Source organism: Rhamphochromis sp. 'chilingali', assembly GCF_963969265.1.
Source record: "Rhamphochromis sp. 'chilingali' genome assembly, chromosome: 4".
Lineage (NCBI taxonomy): Eukaryota > Metazoa > Chordata > Actinopteri > Cichliformes > Cichlidae > Rhamphochromis > Rhamphochromis sp. 'chilingali'.
Window position 1 is genome coordinate 32,781,677 of NC_137948.1, and position 23,407 is coordinate 32,805,083.

At 42.8% G+C, this 23,407-nt stretch overlaps 1 protein-coding gene across 3 annotated transcripts; it reads right to left on the minus strand.

The window, feature by feature from the left end:
* Nucleotides 1–1,165: 1,165 nt before the first annotated feature.
* Nucleotides 1,166–22,329, minus strand: LOC308395065 (bromodomain-containing protein 4-like). Of its 3 annotated transcripts, none has more exons than XM_080879724.1 (22): nucleotides 22,253–22,329; nucleotides 20,467–20,618; nucleotides 18,107–18,347; nucleotides 17,913–18,005; nucleotides 14,651–14,788; nucleotides 14,408–14,540; nucleotides 13,512–14,014; nucleotides 13,047–13,415; nucleotides 12,564–12,692; nucleotides 10,617–10,838; nucleotides 10,225–10,448; nucleotides 10,050–10,147; nucleotides 9,716–9,961; nucleotides 9,367–9,465; nucleotides 8,806–9,273; nucleotides 6,814–7,410; nucleotides 6,139–6,227; nucleotides 5,846–5,963; nucleotides 3,801–3,934; nucleotides 3,466–3,656; nucleotides 2,559–2,799; nucleotides 1,166–2,462 (listed from the first exon to the last, which is right to left on the minus strand). In XM_080879724.1, exons 3-22 carry the CDS (start codon nucleotides 18,233–18,235, stop codon nucleotides 2,394–2,396), a joined length of 4,290 nt encoding a protein of 1,429 aa, XP_080735850.1. In that variant the 5' UTR covers nucleotides 18,236–18,347; nucleotides 20,467–20,618; nucleotides 22,253–22,329; the 3' UTR covers nucleotides 1,166–2,393. The 3 variants fall into 3 exon arrangements, with proteins under 3 accessions (XP_080735850.1, XP_080735849.1, XP_080735848.1); XM_080879723.1 differs by having other exon boundaries at nucleotides 9,367–9,462; nucleotides 13,047–13,418; XM_080879722.1 differs by having other exon boundaries at nucleotides 13,047–13,418.
* Between the last annotated feature and the right edge of the window lie 1,078 nt (nucleotides 22,330–23,407).

A 23,407-nucleotide genomic window follows, 5' to 3' on the forward strand; every position in this document is an offset into this window, starting at 1 on the left:
CCAGTCATCACAGCTGAATCTTGTAACAGGTGTTATGTTTATCATCATCAGACAATACCTGATTGGGACCTTTTTAGTCAGGCTATATTTAAAAAAAAATAAAATAAAAAAATTTAGAATTGCTAGAACTGCTACAGGTTGATGTGAACACAACAGTCTATCTGCGTTGGCTTTGCGACCTGCCCAGAGGGGAACCTTTCCCCCACCCCACCCCGATAAGAGGTCAAACAGACATTTGGAATGAGGTAACTGGGCCAAAGTGTGAAGTCTGCATAGGACATAAAGCACATGTACCATCCAGGAGGTGCACAGAGTGGAGCTGTACTGTAACAATGACTCTTCAGTGAGCAAAATGATGGAACAGCCCCCCCCCTTGGCAGACAGTGGATAACTAAAGTTCACTTGTTTGTAGACTCAACCAATAAAACAAAAAACCATGAACACCCAAATATTTTTTAAATATTATTTTAATACTTTTCTTTAAAAAACAAACAAACAAACAAAAAAAAAAAAAGATGTTGTACTCCATAATCTGAACAAGATGAATCTATTGACCTCAATGCCTCACTCACCAACATACCAACACATTGTTCTGGGTAAAAGAAAAAAAAAAACATAGCAAAGGGAAAAGAAACTTAAAAACAGTTAAATATGAAAACGGAAAGGAAGTAGAACATTAAAAAAAGGAGAAGAAGAAGAAGACGTGATTATAGAGTCAGAAACGCTCATGGATCAGTGGGCCAACCAACAGACAGTCGGGGGGGAGGGGAAAGAAAAAAAAAAAAGCGCTCAGTTTCCAAACACAATGGCATACAACATCCCAAAACTGTTACCGTGGATGATAAAAACATCTCAGAAATAAGAGCTAAAAACAACAGAATCAGAACCTATTATACAGACTGCAGAAGCTGGGAACGAGATAGTGGAAGATGAGACGGCAAAGAGACTAAAAACATGAACATGATGAATAAAAATAACAAATCCATAAAAGAACACAAGTAATCAATGAGTCAAGAGCGGATTCATCGGACAACTGGAGCATGATGGGAGGGGGCTACTAAAGTAGTCGCATAAGATGATTGGTGGAACCGCTTCAAACTAGTACAGAGCAAACTACTGCATGGTTTTTTTTTAAAAAAAAAAAAAAAAAAAAAAAGGGGGGGGGGGGGGAGGACAGGAAAATTAAATAGCAGTAAAAACAAAACCTTTCATATAAAGTGAAAAGAAGTACACATAAAAAAAAAAAAGAAGAAAGAAAGTGAATGACGTTTCAGCACTCGATAGATTGGTTTTGGCATAGAGTTAAGAAAAACAAAACCAGAGGAGAGAGAAAAAAGGTGTGTGTGAGAGAACACATCTTTTCAATAGAATCATAAAAAAGTTTTTCTTCTTCTTTACAGTAATTTCTACAAAATCAAAACCAGAGCTCAGAGATGAACACCGAGACGAGTTTTGCTCCCCGCAATCCAAATCCTTCTCATCTTCCTTTTTCCTGTTGACTTTTCATCGTATAGAATATATATATTTATATATCTATATTTATACGTATTTGTTTCTATTTATATATATAATATGTATAATTTGTGGGGTGCAATCATTAGTTTACAGGCCGGAGCACTAAGGCGAAGGACACGTTGAAATTTTTTTGTTTAAATGTGGTGACTGGCTCTTTCCTTGCTGCTCTCTTCAACCTCTTCTGTTGGTAACTGGAGAAAGAGAGAAGCTGAAGGATGTAAAGGTCTTAGAAAAAGTGTTTGAATAGAGCCATGGCGGGGGGGTTTCCCCCATCCCCACGGTGCCTTAAGAAGAAACAACAGATGACCGCTCAACCTGGCAAACGTGAGCACCCCGGCCCGACCCTCCCAGTTAAAAAAAAAAAAAAAAATCCAACTTAAAAATAAAATAAGAGACAAGATCCAGAGAGAAAACTAAAAGCATTATTATTCATTCATCTGTGTGTTTTAACCCCATCTTTTCATACATGCTTTTTACTGTTTTTTTTTTTCTCTTTAAATATAGATGCTCAGTCCCCTCCTTTTCATCATATCCTCATATGGGGTGGGGGGCAACCATTTGGACCTGTTGGCCATGGTGATCAAGAACCTACAACCAGAGACACCAAGCCGGGGGAAGGGGGGGACAAACAAAAACAAAAAACAAACAAACAAAAGGGGGGCTTGTTATTTTAATTTCACTTCCCCTCATCTCTCATTCACGACACAAACCAGCTGTTTCAACTGCTGAGAGAAAGGGACAGTTAGTACTGAGTCTGTGTATGCAGATGTGTGCATTTGTGTAAGCAGCGACCGTGTGCGTCACAGCACGGGTGTTTGGAAGCGATCTGCAAATCTGCTTCTTGTGAGTCTACGGGGTCCTGCTCTCGTGCCTTCCTCTCAGAACAGATTCTCTTCAAAAATTGCCATCAGGTCACTCTGGAAATTGATGTCAATGGTGTCTGCCATCTGCGGAGGAACCAGAGGACGAGAAGCAGCATGAAAGATAGATTCTAAAAAGAAATTGATAAAATAATTCCCCCCCCCCCCTTTTCTCTCCCATACCGCCTCTCTCCTGCGCCTCTCCTGTGCCTCACGCCGTGCCGTCGCCCTGTCCTGGTTGAGCGTGTTCTGTGAAGCGGAGGTGGGTGGGGGGGCTTGTGATTGTGTAGGTGGGGCCTGCGGAGAGTGAGTGGGAGGAGTCGAAGCTGGAGGAACTGGAGCGTGCGGCGACTGCTGATTTGGGCGACGGCGGTCGTCATCTGGCACTCGGCGAAACGGCTCCGCCGTGTCCTTGTCGTCACGGCTGCGACAACAAGCAAACAAAAAGTGAGACAGCTGGCAGTCAGCACTGCATGATGCCCATAAATGATTCCCATCAAGGTCACACTCAAATACAACCTAACCAACAGCAGATTCTTTCGTCCAGTTAACCTGAACCTCGTTTTGCATCGAGGGTCACATACAACCCACTTTGATCTTAAGTGAGTGAAACTCGACTTTCTGTCAGTTTAACTACACGTTCAATCCCTGCAATGTCTTAAGACAAGATGAAGCAGTGCAATGTACACTGTCCCATGTTAATAAAATAATATTTTTTATTGATTTTTACTTTTCTCCTTGTACCTTTCGTGCAGCTCATGCTTTGTAGTCGTTTCAGTATTCTGGGAAAACCAACCCAAAACGTAGCAGCTGATTCACAACCGGAGCAACCCACTTTCAAGGTTTCACATCAAAGTGTGAGAGTTCACACTTACTCACAGTTGACTTGTAAGTTTGGCGGAAATGTCTGACATTTACATCAGCTGGCAGGATACTAAGCTGTGTGATACTAAACCATTAAATGAGCAAAAGCAATAAAGTGGTGATGAGCGCGATATTTATGACTGTTTAAGTCAAGCTAAATTCTAATAGGATTACAGCTTCTGACGCGTTTCCCTGGTCACACATTACCTGCTAACCTCCCACTCACCGTAGCTTCTCTTGCTCCCTCCTGGCCTGTTCAGCCTGTGCTTTCAGCTGTCTCTCTCTCTCCTCCTTCTCTCTCGCGACCTGCTTGTATCTTTCAAAGCTGTCGCTTGAAGAGCGCACCGAGAACGCCGGTGTGGACTGGGACTTTTGAGCCAGGCTGGCCCAAGAACCCATGTTCTTTATCTTGACCTCCTATAAAAAGAAAAGAAACAAACAGAAAAACCAGGTCAAGTTTTAAAAAAGGCCAAAATGAAGGACAGAAAAAAGAAACCAGGAAGGACAGTCTGGTTTAATGTGGCTTATGAAATTATTCTCTCATCTCAGGCTTCTACACACCTGTGCCTTCTTGGGAGCGATGGGAGTTTTGGGTTCTTGCTTGATTTTGTTGTCCTGCTGGGAGCAGGGTGGTGCAGGCGAGTCTGCCAAATGCGAAATGGGACGAGAGCCATCCATCGGCTTTATATCTAACCCTGTGAGAGACAAAGAAAGAGTAACTCTATATACTACACCCTTTAAGCCACGTCGACACTAATTTCCATTTTAAAATCCAACAACCTTTGCGAGCTTTAGCTGGGAAACTTTTTATTTGGAATCTCCAGGATTAGTTTGTGGTGTGTTCGTTTGGACAGACATTAGTTCTGAACAGCTGTTAAAATACTTTGCAATGAAAACAACACTTGACTCAATGCTGCTTCCATAAGCTGGCTATAGGGAACTGTGGGAGAATGCATACAAAAGCCTTCTGGATTCGATATATACAGTGGTCCCTTGCTATAATGCGGTTCACCTTTCGTGGCCTCGCTGTTTGCGGATTTATTTATTTTTTGTTTGTAATTTTGCTGTTAACCATGTCAAATTCACATAAATCTTCGATGGCTAGTAGTGGTGCAACGGATCACGGTTCATCCGTAATCTGAACCGATCCCACTCCACGGTTTGGTACGCACGTGATCCGAAGATTCGAAAAAGAAGAAAAAAAAAAAAAAGTATGTGTATGGTGCGCATGGTGGGTCTGTCAAGAGATAGTTATGGCCAGCGCTAGCGATCCAAATGGAGGAGCAGAGGGGTTTGCGGCATTTAAGCAACCCTTTGCTGCCCAATCCGAGCGGGCTAAAGCTATTACAAAAGCTATTGGGGTGTTTAGCTGCAGACGGGAGGCCGTATGCCATTGTGCAAAACAAGGGGTTTAAACTATGATCAACGTGCTTGAGCCACGCTATGATATCCCGCTCGCGTCCACTTTAGTGGCAAGATCGTTCCAAGCATGTATGAGCGGGAAAAGATTTAGGTTGTGGCTGAACTGTCCTAGGCGTCTTCTGTTGCCCTAACTACTACAAAAGCTCATGATATCACAGCGGAGTGCGATATAATGAGCGTTATAAAGTGCCTTGAGGCGACTGTTATTGTGATTTGGCGCTTTATAAATAAAATTGAATTGGTAGATACAAAGACTGTACTGCCCTATTTTGTACCATAATTTCTTTTTAATAATTGCGTGGGATGAGTCTTGAGTTGAATGTTTTTAACAGGAAAAAAAATACTTCAATAAGTAAATGTTAAATTTTTGTCTTTTTTCGCTGATCTGAAAATTGATCCGATCCGTGACTTAAAACCGTGATCCGATCCGAACCGTGAGATTTTTGATCCGTTGCACCACTAATGGCTAGCAGTGTCAGTACAAGTGCTGTACTGTATGTTTGCAGGTTTTCTACCCAACAAACACAACAATGTTGACGAAACGTTTTGCACCATCACAGGTACCTCCAGTAGCACCCAAAAGGCAGAGGAAGATGCTAACCATCGCACAAAAAGTAGGACTTCTGGTAGAAGTTACCGTATGTTTCGGACCACAAGGCACACTGGATTATAAGGTGCATTAAGCAAAACAAAACAGTCAGATAAGTCAAACTTTACTCAACTCATTGTTTTTGCTTCCTCTACCTCCGTACCATTGACTCACTAATGTTGAATTCTCTTGCAGCTGCTCTATTCCCGTGTTCTGGAACTGAAAACAGGGTTTGATCTTTGGTTTCATTCTATAATACTAAACTTGTTTTTCTACGAAAGTTTGAACTTTGAGATTGTTTAAAAGTGTGAAAATGTTCATGCCTGCCTGAAAAAAAGTGTATAAAGTGTGTAGTGAGGGGTTTTACAGCCTTAACACATCTATAATAATTGCAAAAAATAAAACTGGCTACTTCGCGATTTCACCTTTCGTGGGTTATTTTTAGAATGTAACTCGATAAACGAGGGACCGCTGACCAATGAGGTTTGAGCACAACAAAAAAAATGCAAAAAGTTACCTGCAGCTAAATGTATGATTCTTTTTATTCACATACGACTGGATTGTAAAACAGACACATACACACTTTTGCACTCACTGTGTTTGTTGTCTGGTTTGTGTGCATCCTGACGAACGCCTGGGCTGAAGGGCGAGGGTGGCAGCACTGGTGACTGGGAAAGCTTCTCTTCTTTGATCCCCATGTTTGACCTCTGCTCCTACACAGGATGAACAACCACTTTTGTCAAATTGCTTCTTTTTAACATTTGAACTGATTATTGTACTTGTTTGTACTCACTCGTTCAAACTATACATTTAAACATAAGATGGGGAGAGGCATTAACTTCCAATCCAGACAGACAAACAGTACAAAGTCAATGCTAAATCACTTACATGCTTCTTGGTCTGTGGAGGCGACTGTTGTCCCATTGAATGGAACGCAGGCATCGGAGGAGAGTGCATCATCAGCGGAGAGGGGCAACCTGCAAAAACATCGGTGTCCCATCATTTAATTAAATGCCTCATTTAATGTGTGCCTACAGTGATTATGTCTAATCGGTACCAAGCATTAGGGTCGACACAACGTGCAGTGATTTGTAACTTTCAAGTATTGTTTTACTGTGCTGTTATGCAACAGGAGCAGCCTCATGTTTTCAGCTGTGACCACAGGTCACATGATAGATGCCTTGCAACATGTAGCAATGTTTTAAAAGACAGAGATTTTTTATTTATTTATTTAACCTTTATTTAACCAGGAATGTCCCGTTGAGATCAAAGACCTCTTTTTCAAGGGAGTCCTGGCCAAGAGGCAGCACATTTCAAGACAAATACATTTTGCTCCACACTATGGCCAAGTGCAGATATGACACAATATGTTGGGATAAGTTTTACTTGGTACAGTTCACTGACAAAGACTGCGAATGGGCTGTGGTGAGATCTGTGGTCTAGGTCTGTTTGTGATCTGCTCAGTCTGTCGACAGCAGTGGAGGGAAATTGACTGGAAAGAAGCAGCTGTCAGCAGAGCAGCTATCTGAATGTGTGTGACCATGAGGCATTAAGACACCTTACCTGTTGTGAAAGGCTCCACTTTGCTTTGTGGCGATGGCTGCTGTTGGTGCTGTTGCAGCTGCTGTACCTTCTGCTGCAGCACCCCGCCCTTCTGCTGCTGCTGCTGCGGTGTTGACGTGTGCGTATGCGGGAACGACTGCTGCATGTACGCTTGGCCTGAGCCGTGTCTCTGCGTCAGAACGGGGGCGGCTGTTGTCATGACCTGCGCATGCAGTGGCGGCCCCAGCTGCACGGGAGAATGCGTGTGCAGCGTTTGCGTGGGGGCTCTGGGCTGAAGTGACTGCAGGAGGCTGTGGACCTGGCTGAGCGGTGGGGTCTCAGAGCTGGTGGGCGTTGGCTCCTCGTCGTCCTCCAGCAGGGCTTGGGGAGGCTGCGCCGAGAGGGTGCCCAGGATGCCGTGGGATGGCGGTGACGGGACGCGAGGGCGGGGGACAGGCTGTGGGGGGAGGGTGAGAGGAAGCGAGGGCTGAAGCTGAGGTGAGGAAGCTGGAGGCATTGAAGGGAGGGAGGATGGAGGAGGCTGTGCAGGTTTGGGTGGAAGTGGCGCTGCACGGTTGCTAGGTCTTGATGGTTGCTGGGGAAGAGCATTATGGATTGCTGTAAACATAGGAGAGAAAAATGGGAAAGGCATGAATGTAAAGAACACAGGAAACAGGAGGATGTGTATATCATGAAAGCTCCAGCTCTTCAAGCTTCACCTCTCATTAGACTGAAATATTTCACCATTTCCCTACATATAGATTACAGACATATTTAAAAAAAACAACACACAACAACCTTGCAAATGTAATTATCTGCTCTTCCTTCCTTGGCTTACTCAAACACTTTAAACTACTAGACACTACGCAATGGCAGCATGTCACTTTGGAATAATTCAGCCATTTATTGTTTTAAAAGAAGCGATACTGGAGGAGAAGGTAGAGAAGAGGAAACTGCATTAAACAGAGCTGCTGCTGAAGGAGCAGAACTCCAAGAGAAAGAAGAAGAAAGTCCAGACTAGCAAGCGTTGATGTGTGTTTTGAGTAGCTGACATGAGCCTCCAGCTTGAAAACATTTACAGTTAATAGTGTTGCTCAATACAATAAAACCAAAAATACTGCTGCCCCCACTCCTCATTCTCATAGTAGATGATAGTAGATAAATTTAAAAATCTATGGTGATTTTCAGAAAAGTGGACCTCCTTGACCTTGAGGTCGAGGTCACTGAGGTTCGAACTTGTCTAAGATTTTTAGCAACTGTACCTATGATATCAATTTGAAAATCGTACGTCACCTCATTCTTGAATTATTGTATTCACAAGAGAAGAAAAACACTATGGACAGTTCCAGGAGTTTAGAATCTAAATTTTTATAGCAGTGATTTTACTTACTTTATTTTGACTGACGAAGCAAGCAGTCTGAACAATTAACAATTAACTGTTAAGTTGTAACAGAAGACGGCAGCTGTCTTCTGAATAAATGGAACAGTCATTTTTTGGTGATAAACATATAATTATCTCCAGCTATTAAAAGATGTACTGTCACAATAAAGGAGGCCTATTATGCACACTTCAAGCTATACGCTTTAATTCTTAGAGACTTAAAGAATAACTGGTATAAAATGATCCTCATTTAGTCCACCCTCTGAAACATCCCGATATAATTCCCTTTGCTCTCTCTTTAAGGAAGTTTTGCTCTGATTGGCTGCCCACTGATAACAAAGAGTAGTTGGGTGTAACCTCTTGCTCCACTCTCTGTAACATCAGAGCTAAAAGCATGGGAGAAAAAAGTGCCTTAAACAAATTATTTGAACAGCCTGACAGTCTGAAGCTTTTAGCACGCATGTAGTTCTTGGACAGACACTGAACTCATTACTCCAGAGTTGTGTTTGAGGATGCATCAGTACATAGATGGCCAAAAATACGGGAAAGCATAAAAATCCACCTTTTTTTGGCTCTTGATGAAGTGAATACAGAGTTGTTAGCAGAGTCCACCAGTGTTCTGGTGGACGTACCTGGAGAAGGGATGATGGGATGTTGGTTTAGGAAAGGGTGCGTCTCAGAAGGCGTCTGGTTGGTGGGCGCGTTGGTATTGAGGAGGCCAGAGGCAACAGGAGCACTGGCAGTAGTAATGGTTGCATTAGGCTCTGTGTTGGACTGCGTCAGGTGAGAATTCATGAAGTGGGCCAGAGGGTCAAATCCTGAGGCCAATAGCTGGGAGGAATCCAGAGAGGGGACAGGGACAGGGAGGGAAATAGCTGGAGCCGGGATATATGGTGGTTTGGACTGGACCACCTGAGGCTGTGTCTGAGGTTGAAGCTGAGGCTGAAGCTGAAGCTGTGTCTGAAGCTGTGACTGAGGCTGAAGCTGAGGCTGCTGTGGCTGAGAAGTGACTGGGCCCACTCCACTACCAATGAACTGGTGCTGCGGTCTCTTGGTGTCCTTGTTAGTTGAAGTCTTCTTCGGTTGCTTGGGAACCAGCCCTGTACAGACAGCACAATATGAAATGAAGAAATATAACATGTTGAAGACAAAACCTAGGACTCTGCTGGTGCAGACTGCCGAGTGTATATTACCACTGTCAGAGTCTTCACTATCTGAGGAGTCACTGCTGCCTGAAGATGAGGATCCCGTCTTCATCTTTGTCACATTTGGCATTTCCAGAGGCTTCTCTGCTGCAAAAAAGAGCCACAGCATTCAGAGATTAAACAGAATATTGTTCACATAATCCAATATAACAGAAGCAGCGACACATCTTCCAAAAGAAACTATCAATATGTGAAAGTAAGATTGCACCCAGATAACGTTAACTGGAAAGCATGGGGAACAAAGACTTAAAAACAAGAGCTCGCATGAGAATCTTTGGAATTACGAACCTTATGTGAAAGTGTTTTAAAAAAGGTTCTAAATGTGCAAAAAGCCTACCTGATGGTTTTTTCTTCTTCCTGAGGCAGCTTGAGACATACTTCTCTAGCTCTCTCAGCGTGGAGGGCTTCAGTGTCTCAAAGTCAATCTCAATCTCATCCGGATTGGAGTTTTTCAGCGACGGCTCACGGGTTTGGATTATGTGCACGACACGGCCCAGCTTGTCTCCGGGCAACTTATTGATATCGAGGCTCAGCTGGCGCTTCTCCTCATACGACATTGGCTTGCACCTGTCAGCAGACATGTCTGGAGGAGGACGCATTACAATAGGTTTACAATAGTCCCAGGCATGCATATCAACAAAACTCAATCATATGTTCTTTAATTAACGCACCGATGTCAACATCTTCAAGAGAAGCCGAAGGGACGAGAGGGGTCGGCCCAGGCTGAGGGGGCACAGCAGGCCGGGGATTTTTAACTCCTTCTTTTTTACTGTAAATGAGAAGTTCTTAGATGAGCTCCATGCAGTGCAGGTACAATAACCTGAGTTTTACGTCTGGAAAACCTACCTGGGCTTTTTCCTGTCTTTCTTTGCACTGATGGGTTCTTTACTACTTTTGCTTTTCTTAGATGCCTGAAGCATTGCAAGCGGGAGAGTCTCCAAAGGTTCCTCTGCTCCCACTTTTTTCTTGTGCTTTTCTTTCTTCTTTTCCTTCTTCTCCCTCTCTTTCTTCTTGGGCTTGCTGACCTGTGGCTGGGAGAGCGCTGCCAGCTGCTCATGGACAGCTTTAAGCTGAAACACACACACACACACACAGACATTTGTGTGTTAAAGAGATGATAAGCCTCTGCACATTTGATTCTCCAGCATTCAGCCGTGTTTTACTCAGACCATTCTACACGGCCAACCCAACTCTTGTGTCTAATTAGCCAACCTCCCCTTAACTTTCCCTCATCTAACCTGTTCCTGTAACTCAGCTAATCGCTGTTTCCTTTCTTGTTCCGAGTCTCCTCCTGAAGACTCTGATTCTGAGGAGCTCGAGCTCTCATCTTCCGAGGCGGCAGAAGGAGGTGGGACTTGTCGAGTGGAGGGGGCAGGGTGGAGAGCTGATGACGGGGTGGGAACAGGGACTGGCTCCTCTGGGTCATCGGGCATTTTGGCGAAACGCATCTCAAACACGTCCTGTAAGATTGAAGGACAGCAAGAAAAGCTGTCAGCTCGAGTGGAGCAACAGACACGTTCAGATACTGTGCTATTTGGTGAACTGGCCCTTTACGGGTTAAAATCTCTATTTTAGAAGCTCTTCTAAAACTGTTAAATCACACTAGCTTTTTATGCTGTACACCATAGACTTTTTTTTTTAACCCTCTATGTGAATTTCCTCCATTTCTTTGTCGCAGAAGGTCAGCAGCTCAAACACAAGGCAAGCTTTATCAGATATGTAACTGCAATAGAGGATGCAACATGTAATATGTAAGCAGCCTATGAATAAGAGAAGAGCTGACTGCTGGAAGTCATCGAGGTTGTACTCGAGTTTGTGCTGCTTAATTAACTGCTGTGCATGCTAGGGCTGTTCGATATAACGATATATATCGGCTGACGATATAAAAACTATCGTTTCATTTTACGCTATCGTTTGTTTCGTGGTGTCGCAAAATAAACTGTTTACGGCAATATTTTTTCATCGTTTTGATGGTCACTGTAGTGGCGATATTAATTTCTTAAAGTTCTCTCTTTCTCTTATACTTAATATAACCACACTACGGACGGACAAGCGCCTGTTTTTATGCGTTGCGGTTAGCAACAACGACGGTAAAACCATCGCGTGTCCGCTTGTTTATGTTCCACATAAACCTTTCACAATAAAGCTCAAGATCCTGTTGAGACTTTTCAAAATAAACTGAATCACGTGAAAAAGTATGCAGAGTGTTTACGGATGAGAAGCAAAAAAGAGCCGCCGGGTGTCAAAAAAATAAACCTTAGACTCAAACGTTAGAGCAGGCTTTTCCCCGCAGCACGCCGTGTAATAAATACTCACAAAGAAAACGGCGGCCGTTACAACCTGTCTAAAAATGTGTAGTTTCATGCATCGGTTAAAACACTCGACTCCAACTACACGACGCCCAGCTGGAAACACTTCAGCTACCCGAGATTCACAGAATTTACAGAAAATGTTAAATTTTTGTGATTTATATCGTTATTGGGTAGATGTTTAATATCGGGATATGAGATTTTGGTCATATCGCACAGCCCAAGTGCATGCTCTTTTTCTCTCACTTTACTTTGGTGCTGACTTAAAAGTTTTCTACATAAGAAAAACTACTCTGTAACCTACAGCAGTCATCAATCAACACCAGCTTGATAGATGCTGCAAAGGTGTACTGCTTTACAAAGAAAACAATCCTACAATCATCCACTTGGGTTCTGCAATGATCTTCAGGCCTGAATTTAGCCAATCCCAAAATCTCTGCTGTCTCACTGATAGGTCATCTCTGACTTTCTTTTTTCCAGCTTAATGTTTATGCTTTAACTTAAAAGTCTTTTACTTACACCAAAACCTCTTTGTTACACATATCAAGAGTTCAGATCAGCAGCTACAAAATGCAAATCAAACACATGGAATAAACAATAAGATGTTAAAACTCATTAAGATGTCATGATATAACGAGGAAATTGTCCACATCCACACACTGCAAAGCATGTCACCTAACAATCAAACCTTTGTACAATAAGATCAAAATTGTGTGGGCACAGAAGGTTATGAACTTTATGTGATTGTTCAAAACTTTTCTATGAGATTTTGGTAAGAGCTTTTTTTTCAAATTTAGAGGGCGGTCTAAAGACTTTTGCACATATAGGTTATATAATGTAGGTTACGGTTTGCAGTGTGTGAAATGTGTGGTTTACCTGTAATTTGCGCGCCATGGCAACCACATCGTGGTCTGGAGGGTTGTATTTGTAACAGTTCGAGAACATCAACCTGACGTCTGCTGCAAATTCTTGAGCATCTCTGTACTGTCTGTTGTCCAGCTTTTTCTGGAGGGGATTAAAAAAACAAAACAGTAGCGATCAAAATTCTGCAAATTTAAAGACACACGAGACATGCACGTTGGCAATTTAAAAGTTGACTTATCAAGCTGAAGCTTAGCTATTTATTTGGGATTACCTAGTTTACATCCTCTTGATTATTATTCACTGTCTGACGTTTGTGTGGCTCATTAGTTGTTTAAATGTTTGTGGTAAAAAGATTAAATAAAAGCAAACTAAACAAAGAAATCCAGCAAAATGTCAAAAAGCTTTGGTATCAAGAGCAAATTTTATCACAGGCAGACTCAGGCTGAAACCTTCCTAACTATAAAAACAGGTTTGTACATGTTGTAATAAAATCACCTTGATGGTGCTGAGATCCATGGGGTGCTTGATGATTTCATGGTAGTCGTGGAGACCGAGAGCTTTTGCATCAACAGGTTTGTAAAAAGGCCAGGCATATGCCACGTGTTTCTTAGACAGCATCTCTCTGACGAGGCGTGCACACCAACGTAACTGCTCCTGGCGCTTCGGTGTTCCTGACCCTCCCATCTCCAAGACTCCTCCAAGTTGATGCTGAGAGTCTGGCTGTGATGCTTCTCTTTTGGGCTGCTTTGATGGGCGGCTGCTGTCTCTGCGCGGCCGGGTCTCGGCAGAAATGGGAGACGATTCACTGAGCTGATCGTTGGCGGTGGGTGTCGTGGTATCAGCTTTCCTCTTCTGGCTCTTCTTCTGCTGTTGGAACAGAAGAGTTTAGAGGTCACAGTCTGGAAAAACAAAACAAAAACACATCAGCAAGTGTCTTTGTAACAATAGATGTCGTCTTACCTTGATGAGAGCAGGCGAACTTTGCAGTATGGGGGCAGTAGGATGGAGGCCTGGGTGAGTCACAGTCGGAGGTGGAACTGAAGTCATTCCCTGGGCCAGGACGTCTGAAGTGGTGAGGGAGAATGGAGGCCCCAGATGGGGCGCATGGTTTGTGGTTGTTGGAGGCACACGGGGAAGGTGAGGTTGGGCTAGACTCTGGGCCAGAGTCTGGACCAGAGGCTGGGCCAGAGGCTGGGCCAAGGGCTGAGCCAGGGGCTGGACCAGAGGCTGGACCAGAGGCTGGACCGGAGGCTGGACCAGAGGTTGGACCGGAGGCTGGACCAGAGGCTGGACCAGAGGCTGGACCAGCACCTGGTCCAACCTCAGGGGTAAGGCAGGAGAACCTTGGGGGGCGGGTGCAGCACGGGTATGTGGAGTGGTTGAAGGGGACGAAAAGCCTCGTGTATGCGGGGTGGTAGAGGGGGATGATGAGTCATGTCCTGAATCTGATTTTGAAATCAGACCTAGAAGGAAGAACACGAGAGCAGCACAAAGACAAAACTTTAGCATAGCTAAACATTAGGTCAACAGGTTGTAAAGCAGATCACCAACAGGCATGACATAACCAAAACCTGATTTCCCAATAAAAGTTCCATATGAGGTGTGGCTGATTTAGTGGGTGGCGGAGAGCAGACAACAATGAAACCAAACATACCAGCTGAGCTGGCTAGATTAGCAGCATTTGCATATCACTGCTGGTGACGCATGGAAACTCTTCCATGAAGTCTTAAGTGTACACCAGGAAGTAGAATCACATCCTCTGGCATCAAGTTGGAGTACCAATTCTACTGAGGGAAAGCAGCAAGAAGAATTCTTCTGCTTCACAGAAAAACAAATGAACGATGCTAAAATAATACCCGTGTCCTGCCTGCCTCCTCTGCGTCCCTTTGTAACCACAGCAATCTCAGTCTCCTCCTGCGGCATCTCTGTAATCTTTTGGAGAAAGAGCTTTTCCAAGGCTTCTGCCATTAGGACAATATCATCCCCGGGCTAAACACACAAACAGATGAAAACCACAGAGCACATTAGCCACAATCCATGTCTCTTAATGTCGCTGAGCAGGGCAGTCGCATGTGTGCGGAAAATCTAATGTGGCTGACCTTGTTGTAGATGTAGCAGTTTGTGAACATGGTGTTAAAGTCTTGGATACACTCCTGGGCATTCCAGTAGTAGTTGTTCTCCAGGCGTTTTTTAATCGTGCCCATGTCCATAGGATTCTTTATGATCTTATAATAGTCCTTAAAGAAGAGCAGGGAAACGAGTATTAGTATTTTAGCTAGACAGAAGAATAATTAAGAGAGTTGAAAGAAAACATTAGAATTAAAAGCTCATCCAGTTCCTCAAGGGAATGACATTCATATGAAAACTGGCTATTCCCTGCACAAGTTTAAATACTATGCTAATAGGATCCTAAAGAATTATATTTACCATGTAAAGTAACTCAGGAAAGCTGCTCAGGATTATAGACTGAACTCAGTTTATGGGTTACTGAATAGACAAAAGGCTAGTGAAATTCCATTCTCAAGCCCGGCGCTCAGCATTTTCCTTGTCACCATCTTTGTGTTTTGAATTTGGATAATCCTCCTTTCCGACTCTCATAATGACTATTTACTGAATGAATGTGAAACTAGTGAAATAGCCCACAAAATTATCAGAGGTCAAAGATTAAGGGAGCCGAGCACCATTTTCCAAATACATTTTTAGAGACTTTGGAATCTTTTTTGCATTCATTTTAATGGACATTAAAGAAACTCTAGGTTTAAAGCACTTCTGTTTTCATACATAGAAGACATCCATTTATTTTCTTTGAATATTCCTCCAAAAATTACCTCCCATCTTTTTTTTTTTTCTCCAAACCAATTTTCCTTGATTTCAATGGAAAATATCTTGAGTTCAGGGAAAGGTTTTCAGGAAAACTAATATGAACTTACTGCCATATTAAAACTACAACATTCAGAAGATGGACTAAAAAATTGTTACAATAATCTGAATTATCCTGTTGCAGGTCATGTAAACCTCACTGAGCTTCACTGAGTGAATGGGTAAATGCAGAGATCAATAAAGTATACATTATTATTATTATTATAAACAACAACAAAAACAACAACAACAGATGAAAAATATCACTTCATTACAAAAGTCTCAATTTTTAAGAAAAAAAAGGAACGCAGGTCAGAGCGGAGCCCTACATAAACCTGCTTCTCAGTAATACCACTGTTACTGAGGACAACTGAACTTCTCTCTGCTTGGATCTGTTACAAACTAATATCTATCAATATACAACTACTTATGAAACAGTGAATGTGTTTTTAAACATACTGTGTCTAACTGCACTTACTGTGAAGTATCACAACAAAACAAAATAACCCAGACTGATGTGTGCTTTTAGTTATGTGGCACAGTAACAGTGTCTTAATTAAGAAATCAGAGGCTCAAGATTTGGAGGTAAATAAAGTTTTGTAGTCTTCTGCACATGGCACGGGTCAGCTGTTACTCACAGATTTCACATTTATATTGTGAAATAGTTCATAATGAGATGGAGGCTTGATCCAGCTCTCCTCTGGATCAATCCTGCACTCCACCTGAGTCTCAGTCACAATGTCACACAGTCCTGACAGTTTCTATCAGCTACCCAAAAACAGAACGATCCTCCTTCGGCTGCCTGTCATTGATCTGAACTGCTGAACAGATCTGTGCTTACCCTGTAATACGCTTCTCATTAGTACATTACTCAGTCCTTCATGGTGTCTGCTGCTTCTTGAGCCTCTAATTTGTGCTTTTCTTGACAGAATTTTGGTTGCTATTGAAATAAACTGGCTGCTTCTTTGTATCTAAATCACTGCACTGTTAGTAGATCACCCTCCAATCACAGCATAGGGCTGGGCGATATGACCCAAAATTCATATCTCGATATTTTTTAGCTGGATGGCGATATAAGATATATATCTCGATATTTTTTTTTAAGCCATAAAGTAAGAACAAAAAGAGAGGTCTTAGTCAAAGCTGTGTCCCAGATGTCACACAGGCACTTTTATTAACATACAGCACAGATGTACATGAAAAATTACTCAAAATTAAATTATGAGCATTCATTAAATAATCATGCTCCATAAATAAAAGAAAACAAGGTTGTTTTTGTGCTAAACAAAGAGCTCACAATTGTGCAGTCAAAATATAAACTAAAAGACGCTGAGCGTAATAACAAAGACAGATTTCACAGCTGCTCTGTTCCCAAGTTTTGCTGTGTGACTGACAGCCTGGAGTTTGAAATCCGCTTCATAACCACGTCTCTTACAGGTGCCATTTATGGTCCTTATACACACACAATACGGTAATATTACGTTGATGCACAGTACGTATCACTCCGCGAAGCTCCTCGGTAGCCGTAATGCGCCGACAACCTATCAAGCGGTGCAGCTCCGTAGCTGACCAAAGTCGTACTCAAACATTTTGACAGATTGCTGAGCGCCGTGTACCACATAAAATCGGTTCGCGGCCATCAAGCACAACCAGAATTCATACATAAGGCGCGCTATCAACTTTTGAGAGAATGAAAGGATTTTAGGGTTAGCGCTGTTAGCGCTGTTAGCTCGTTAGCGCGGTTAGCTCGTTAGCACGTTGACGCCGTCCAGCCCCACGCATGGGGCGATGCGCAGTAACTCGTTAACGGAGATTTGCCGTGTCCGTCTTGTCGCTGCCTGCACGTGAAGCGATGGGGGAGGAGGGGGAGTTGTCTTCAGTGAAGGCGAGGCGGAGTAACGTTGCGTAGAGACAAAAGTGGACGAAAGAGAGGCAAACTTGCGGCTCCACAACTATAATTATAACGTAACATAGACTATATCGATATAAAGGATATTGTCACATCTTATATCTCGTATAAAAATATATCGATATGTTTTAAAAACTCGATATATCGCCCAGCTCTATCACAGCACATAATTTAACAACAGCAAAAACAGCAGTCACAGCCCTAGATGCATCCTTAACATCCTCCCTCTGAAAAACCAACACCTGCAGCAAAAAGTCAGTGCCAAGACTAAAGGTACTACCTTGTGTGTCTCCTTGGTAACCATAACTAGAAGACCACAGAAGACTGCAGGAGAGTTTTTTTCCCTACTTAACTGAAATAGTCAATGTGACGTGTCGCAAAGTGTCAAATGAGGAAATGCAGAAAAGAAAAACACACTTTCTGAAAAGCAGAAAAGGCAGCGACGTGTTTTACTGCAGGGTGCCACCATCACCGGGTCCTACTGTGTGAAACTTTGCATATGGAATTCATTTACTAGTTGTTACAGAGCTATCTTTGTGCTCAACTCTTATTGCACACACACTGAAACAAACACACACACACACGTGACTCACAGGCAAATTGAGTTTGATGGCATCTACAGGAGCCTGGAAGGGCCAGGCAAAATTGTGTTTCCATAATGTCTTCAATACCACTTTTTGCAAGTACTGAAAAAGAGCAAAAACAAAAAAAATAATTATACACACATTAAATAAGTGAAACTGACATTTCACTAGCAGACATGGTTCACAAATCAACGTCCTACTACCTGCAGCTGGTTGGTCTGTCGTTTGGGTCTGGAGGGGTTCCATGTTTCGGGGGGTGGAGGGTTGAAGGGGATAGGCGGTGGGGCGGAGGTAGGGTTCTGGCTGCTGCCTGCCTCCAGTCCGTCCCCCATCGCAGAGGTGGGCTGCAGTGACTGAGCAGACACTTTAGGCAGATTGGACCTGGCAGGGGCAGGTGGGACCGGGGGGAACCCCTTCAGGCCATTCCACTCCTCACGTGACTCTCTGAAAGAACCACAGAGGAAAACATTATCTCTGCAGCCGTTATGAGAATTTTGACATGACTTTCTCAGAATGTATCTCACATTTAGCATTACTGCCACACGTTGAATCTGAACTCCTATCACCCCACTATCTAGATCAGACCACTTTTTACACGTTCTGTCTCAATTATCTGTCTCACGACTAGGGATGGGTACCGGTAATGGCACCGGTTCTGACATAAACGGTAGTAACCAGACCGAAAAGCAGCGCACATGTCGGTGCTTTTTTTCCTGAGATGTCATACACTCTAGATTCTAGCCAATCGTTTGGCGTACCTGGGCCCGGCTTTCAGAGGATAGTAGGCGGGCCCAGGTACGTATGTTCTTTTAGAGCAGAGCTACAGAATAAAAAGTCTGGCTGTACTTCACAGCAAAAGATGCAAACTCAGCAGCCTGCAACAAGTGCTTTAAGGTGATACTGTGCAGGAGGTAACTCCTCGAATCTGATGAAACACCTGGCGACGTATAGCATTTTGTTAAAAGCCGAGAAATGCACCGTATTTGATAGCTTGCTGCGAGACCTCACACCGTGCACATCTACTGCGGGTGTGCTGCCTGTTATCGGACCCGGAGTTAGCAACATCCCCCAAAAACCCAAAGAGGAGAGTCCTGGCCCCTAGCCCTGCCAGTGTAGCAGAAATGATGACGGATGATGATGGCAGCAGCAGCCGTTCTTCTCTGGGTCAGTAGCTTAATGTTGTTCGTGTGTAATTTACATTGATTAGGCTAACCACGTTATTACATTAATGTATGTAAGGTGAACTAGCAAACACCGTTGTAGTTACATGCGGCTGTTTTCTTGTTTGATGGCAGATACTCCCTTCACCCTGGCCAAAAAGGCTAAAATGACCAAAGAAAAAGTGGGAAACAGCTAAACACGAGAGGTTTTTGGACAAAATTGGTGTTTTTTCCATTGATTAAGCACTGCTTCTAGCCAAGAGTGATACCATATATGCTCTATAGCTGCAGAAAAGGCTAACATTGTTATCTTTTTACAAAAAAACCCCAGCTGAACATGAGAGGTTTTTGGACAAAGTGTGTGTTCTCCATTCTTTAAGCACCGGTTCGAGCACTGTTAAGCACCGGCACCGTTTCAAAAGTACCGGTTTGGTACTGGTATCGGATAAAACCTAAACGATACCCATCCCTACTCACGACCACAACCCAGTGTGAGCATTTTCTTCTACAGTACATCGCCAAAGGTCTCTGCGTGAGAAAGAGAGGCAACTTGGCAAAGGGTCAATCTTTTTCACCCCGCTCAAGAAAACAATAAAGATCTCATCTTTGACACATTCACTGCTCTTTAAGCTGTGACTCAAACTCAGTATCTGATTTTGTCATCACGTGCTTGAAACTACTGCGCGAAAACTGGGATCAGGCACTGAGGACTCAACGTGTGTTTATGTGCACAAACAAAAAGCATGCATTCCACATCAACATCAAACTCTTAGTTTAAAGCATCTGGGAATAAATATTGAATCATTGCTTAAGATCAAATACCGTTATGACTGTTAACCTGCAAAGTTTCTGATCCATCAAATGGAAGCAGAAAGTGTAAACACATTACATGCTTCACCAGCTATAAAATATCCACAAACAATGCAGAGCATTTACTTGTCCTAAAAGCACAAAGACTACAAAACAAATCCATAGCTTGGAGTATTTTTTTTTTTTTAAATCAATCATGCATTTGTAATTTAGGCAAAACAACAAAAATGCACTAATATTTACAGAAGGAATTGACTGAACAGCTCAACAGGATGAGGCAGAACTTCAAATGCATACCTTATCTAAGACTCAGGTTTTGTTAGTAATATCAGAAATTTTGTAATATTAATAATAACTATACACAAGGCAAGATAAAACTGGGGTTCAGGTTTAAGAATGCCTTGGTAGTCTGATTGATGGAAATGTTTTATGATAATGGCGACTTTTTAAAAGCTGAAAACACAATGTAAGTGTATTTACTTTCTAATCACAGATGAAAAACAAACAAACAAACAAACTGGTAATTATCTTGGGGAAAAATTTCATCATTAAACTCTCTCAACTCAAAGGCCAATTATTTTTGGTGGACTTACATGTTTGTAGCTGTGCAGCTGTGGTCTAAAGCAGTTGTGTGATCATATCTCAGTTGGGGAGGTGGCAACTTCCCAGGGTGATGTGGGATGTTTGTTAGTGACACGCTGCGGCAGCATAAAAACCAGAACACACAGAGAGTCGAGTGTCACACCTGTGAGAGACCGAGATAACAAATTGAATTAGAGTCAATTTATGTAGTTTGTTAGATTTTGTTCGTGCAAACTGCCCTTTTTCAAAATTGAAACTGTCACAATAGAAAACAACACTTCCACATCACAAAACACAGAATTGAAAGCCCTCATCTGGATGATACAGGCACATTACTCTTCTTTATCCCAGTCAACATCTAGTACATGGAGCAGTTTGCAACAATAACTCAGGATTTCGGGGAGGGGGCGTCCTATATATGCATGTTTTCATAGGTCTTTTGTGCTACTGTTTATGTACAGCAAACTTAGAACAAATTAGGTGACAAGAGCTAATATGGTACTCTTTTGCATTAAAACTGAACTCTGCCTGACCTACAACCTTGGCATGCTTCAGATGACCTTTGGTACCCGCTGAGATCAAAGGTCAAAGGAATTTCTGAGTAAGACAAAATGAATGAATCAGAGACAACAGCTAACATTTAGTTTGTTATCACCCTGACAGTTTCTTCTACTAAAGACCAAAAGCTTTATTTACATCTCTTTCTATGCCTGTTACCCGTTACAGATCCATATTCCAGCTACAGATCCGTCATTAGTTTAAAAAAAACAAAAACAAACAAACATTAAATAAGTGAATAATTGTTCCCTACATTTACCAGTTAAGTGGATTGCATGTTGATAACTACCTTATCAATGAATATAGACGTGTAATATATGCATAATAATTCTAACTGGGCAGCAGTTAGCACTGCAGCGAGTGCTTGAGACAAAATAAATAAATATTGCGGGAAAATACACGAAAGACCAAGTCATTCTCCAAACTACGTAACTGCATAGAACTACACACAACATACACAGCACGTTAAGAACGCAGCAGTGTCGCAGGTAATCTGATCAACAACAAATCAAATATTCTATCGATAAAGCCACTAGACGTAACGATACTGCGAAATGTATCACATACTGCTACTACTTAGTATCTACCAGTAACCGGATCATAAAAACGACCCAATTTGTTGCAAAACAACTTTACTCCTCAGCTTTTCCTTTGCTAACCTTCCATGTCGGCGCATCGCCATTTCCACTATGCTCAAGTGACAGCTGCGCACGTAAACTGCGTTTCAGAATACAACTTTGACGGGATTGATATTCTCGAAATGACGTACGTCACATTTCACATGAGCTTCTGCGCCATAGCGCCTTTACTACGCTACCAAGAGAACGTAACTTGTGTCACGAATACGGCCTACGGGGCTACAAACAAACAGCCTAGCAGCTAGCTCGCTAGCATGTTAGCGACATGTAGCTAACGTGCACACTGACAACAGACAGCGCCCGCTGCTACAAAAACGACCTTTACGCGAGCGTTAAAAGGAGAAAGACACAACGCAGAATATGTACAACAACACCAAGTCGCTCGCGCCTAAAAGCTAAAAAAATGAGCTGTATCGCGTGCCCGAACCGGTGCAAGGCCTTGCGAAGACAGCTCATGCTCCGCTTCCCGAAGCGCTCACTGAGCGCGCGGGAAATATGCCACCGATGCCCGCTGTAAGCGTTTTATCTGATCCCCGGGGTCGTAAGCTTTCGTTTGATGTACGAACGTAAGCCACACGAAGGCGAAAAATGATATTTTTACCTTCTTCAGTCGGTTGTCAGCGTTCACAGACCTTCCTCGCCCCAAATCCAGAACAAACAGTCCCGTTTCACGTCAATGACGTCAGACGCACGGGGGGCAGGCCAACAAATGTCACCTACAACTCCTCCCCTCTCTCCTGGGTTAACATCACGCAATAGCTTGTAATCATTTCAGTCAGGAGACAGGTCGGTGTTCACTTTACTAAACGAGTGGGTCTAAATATATAACCGAGTAAAAAGTGCGCGTACACTAAAACCTGTTTTTAGTTAGTAGAAAACAAGCTGACAGCTTAAATGTGCACGGCACGGACGGCACGTAGGCCACCGAGCTGACATCTGTTTCCTCTGTAAATACGTTTTCTACAAACTATAGAGAACACAACGGAAGTTAAAAGCATTTCTAAAACTTGACAATTTGTTATACAGCTTATCGACCTACTGCAAATAACCTTTTATTGCCCGATTTGATCTCAGGCCCGTGTGCGCACGGTTGTTGTGCGTAATTAGATGTTTAGATCTTGATGGGAGCGGGGTCTTCCAGATGTAATGCTGTGTGAGTGGCATGAGGGCTCATTCTACTGTTTGGTAAGTGTGAAAGTCATGAAGATGTCAATCCAGCTGAATACTGATGGAGATAATGGCGGTAAATTGTGCTTTTCTGCCTTTTCCTGTGTCCTAGAAGATATTATACCACTCATGTTTATGAAAACTGTTATCAGTGCTTGGGTAGGAGGGAGTAGGTACACCACCTAGTGGTTGGGATGGTGTTAAATTAAAGCACAGTATCAAAACAACCTCTGCAACAGGTTATCAGAATTGTGGTCAACAGTCTGCATCAAAATGTGCAAAATTAGCAGTGAATATGTACACATCACAAATGTGATAAGTCTGGTTGCTAGATGATTTGCTTTTGATACCCTGCTCAGTTTACGTTAAAGGTCTACACATGCAGTCCTCCTCCAATTCAAACTTACTGGCCACTTCATTAAGTATGTTTGTTCACCAGCTTGTTAACACAAATATCTCAACTAACCATATGGCAATATCTCAGTGCATTTGGGCATGTAGACATGGCCAAGACGACCTGCTGAAATCCAGACTTCAGTGACTTTAAACGTGGAATGGTTGTCAATGCTAGATGGGCATTGCTGATGGT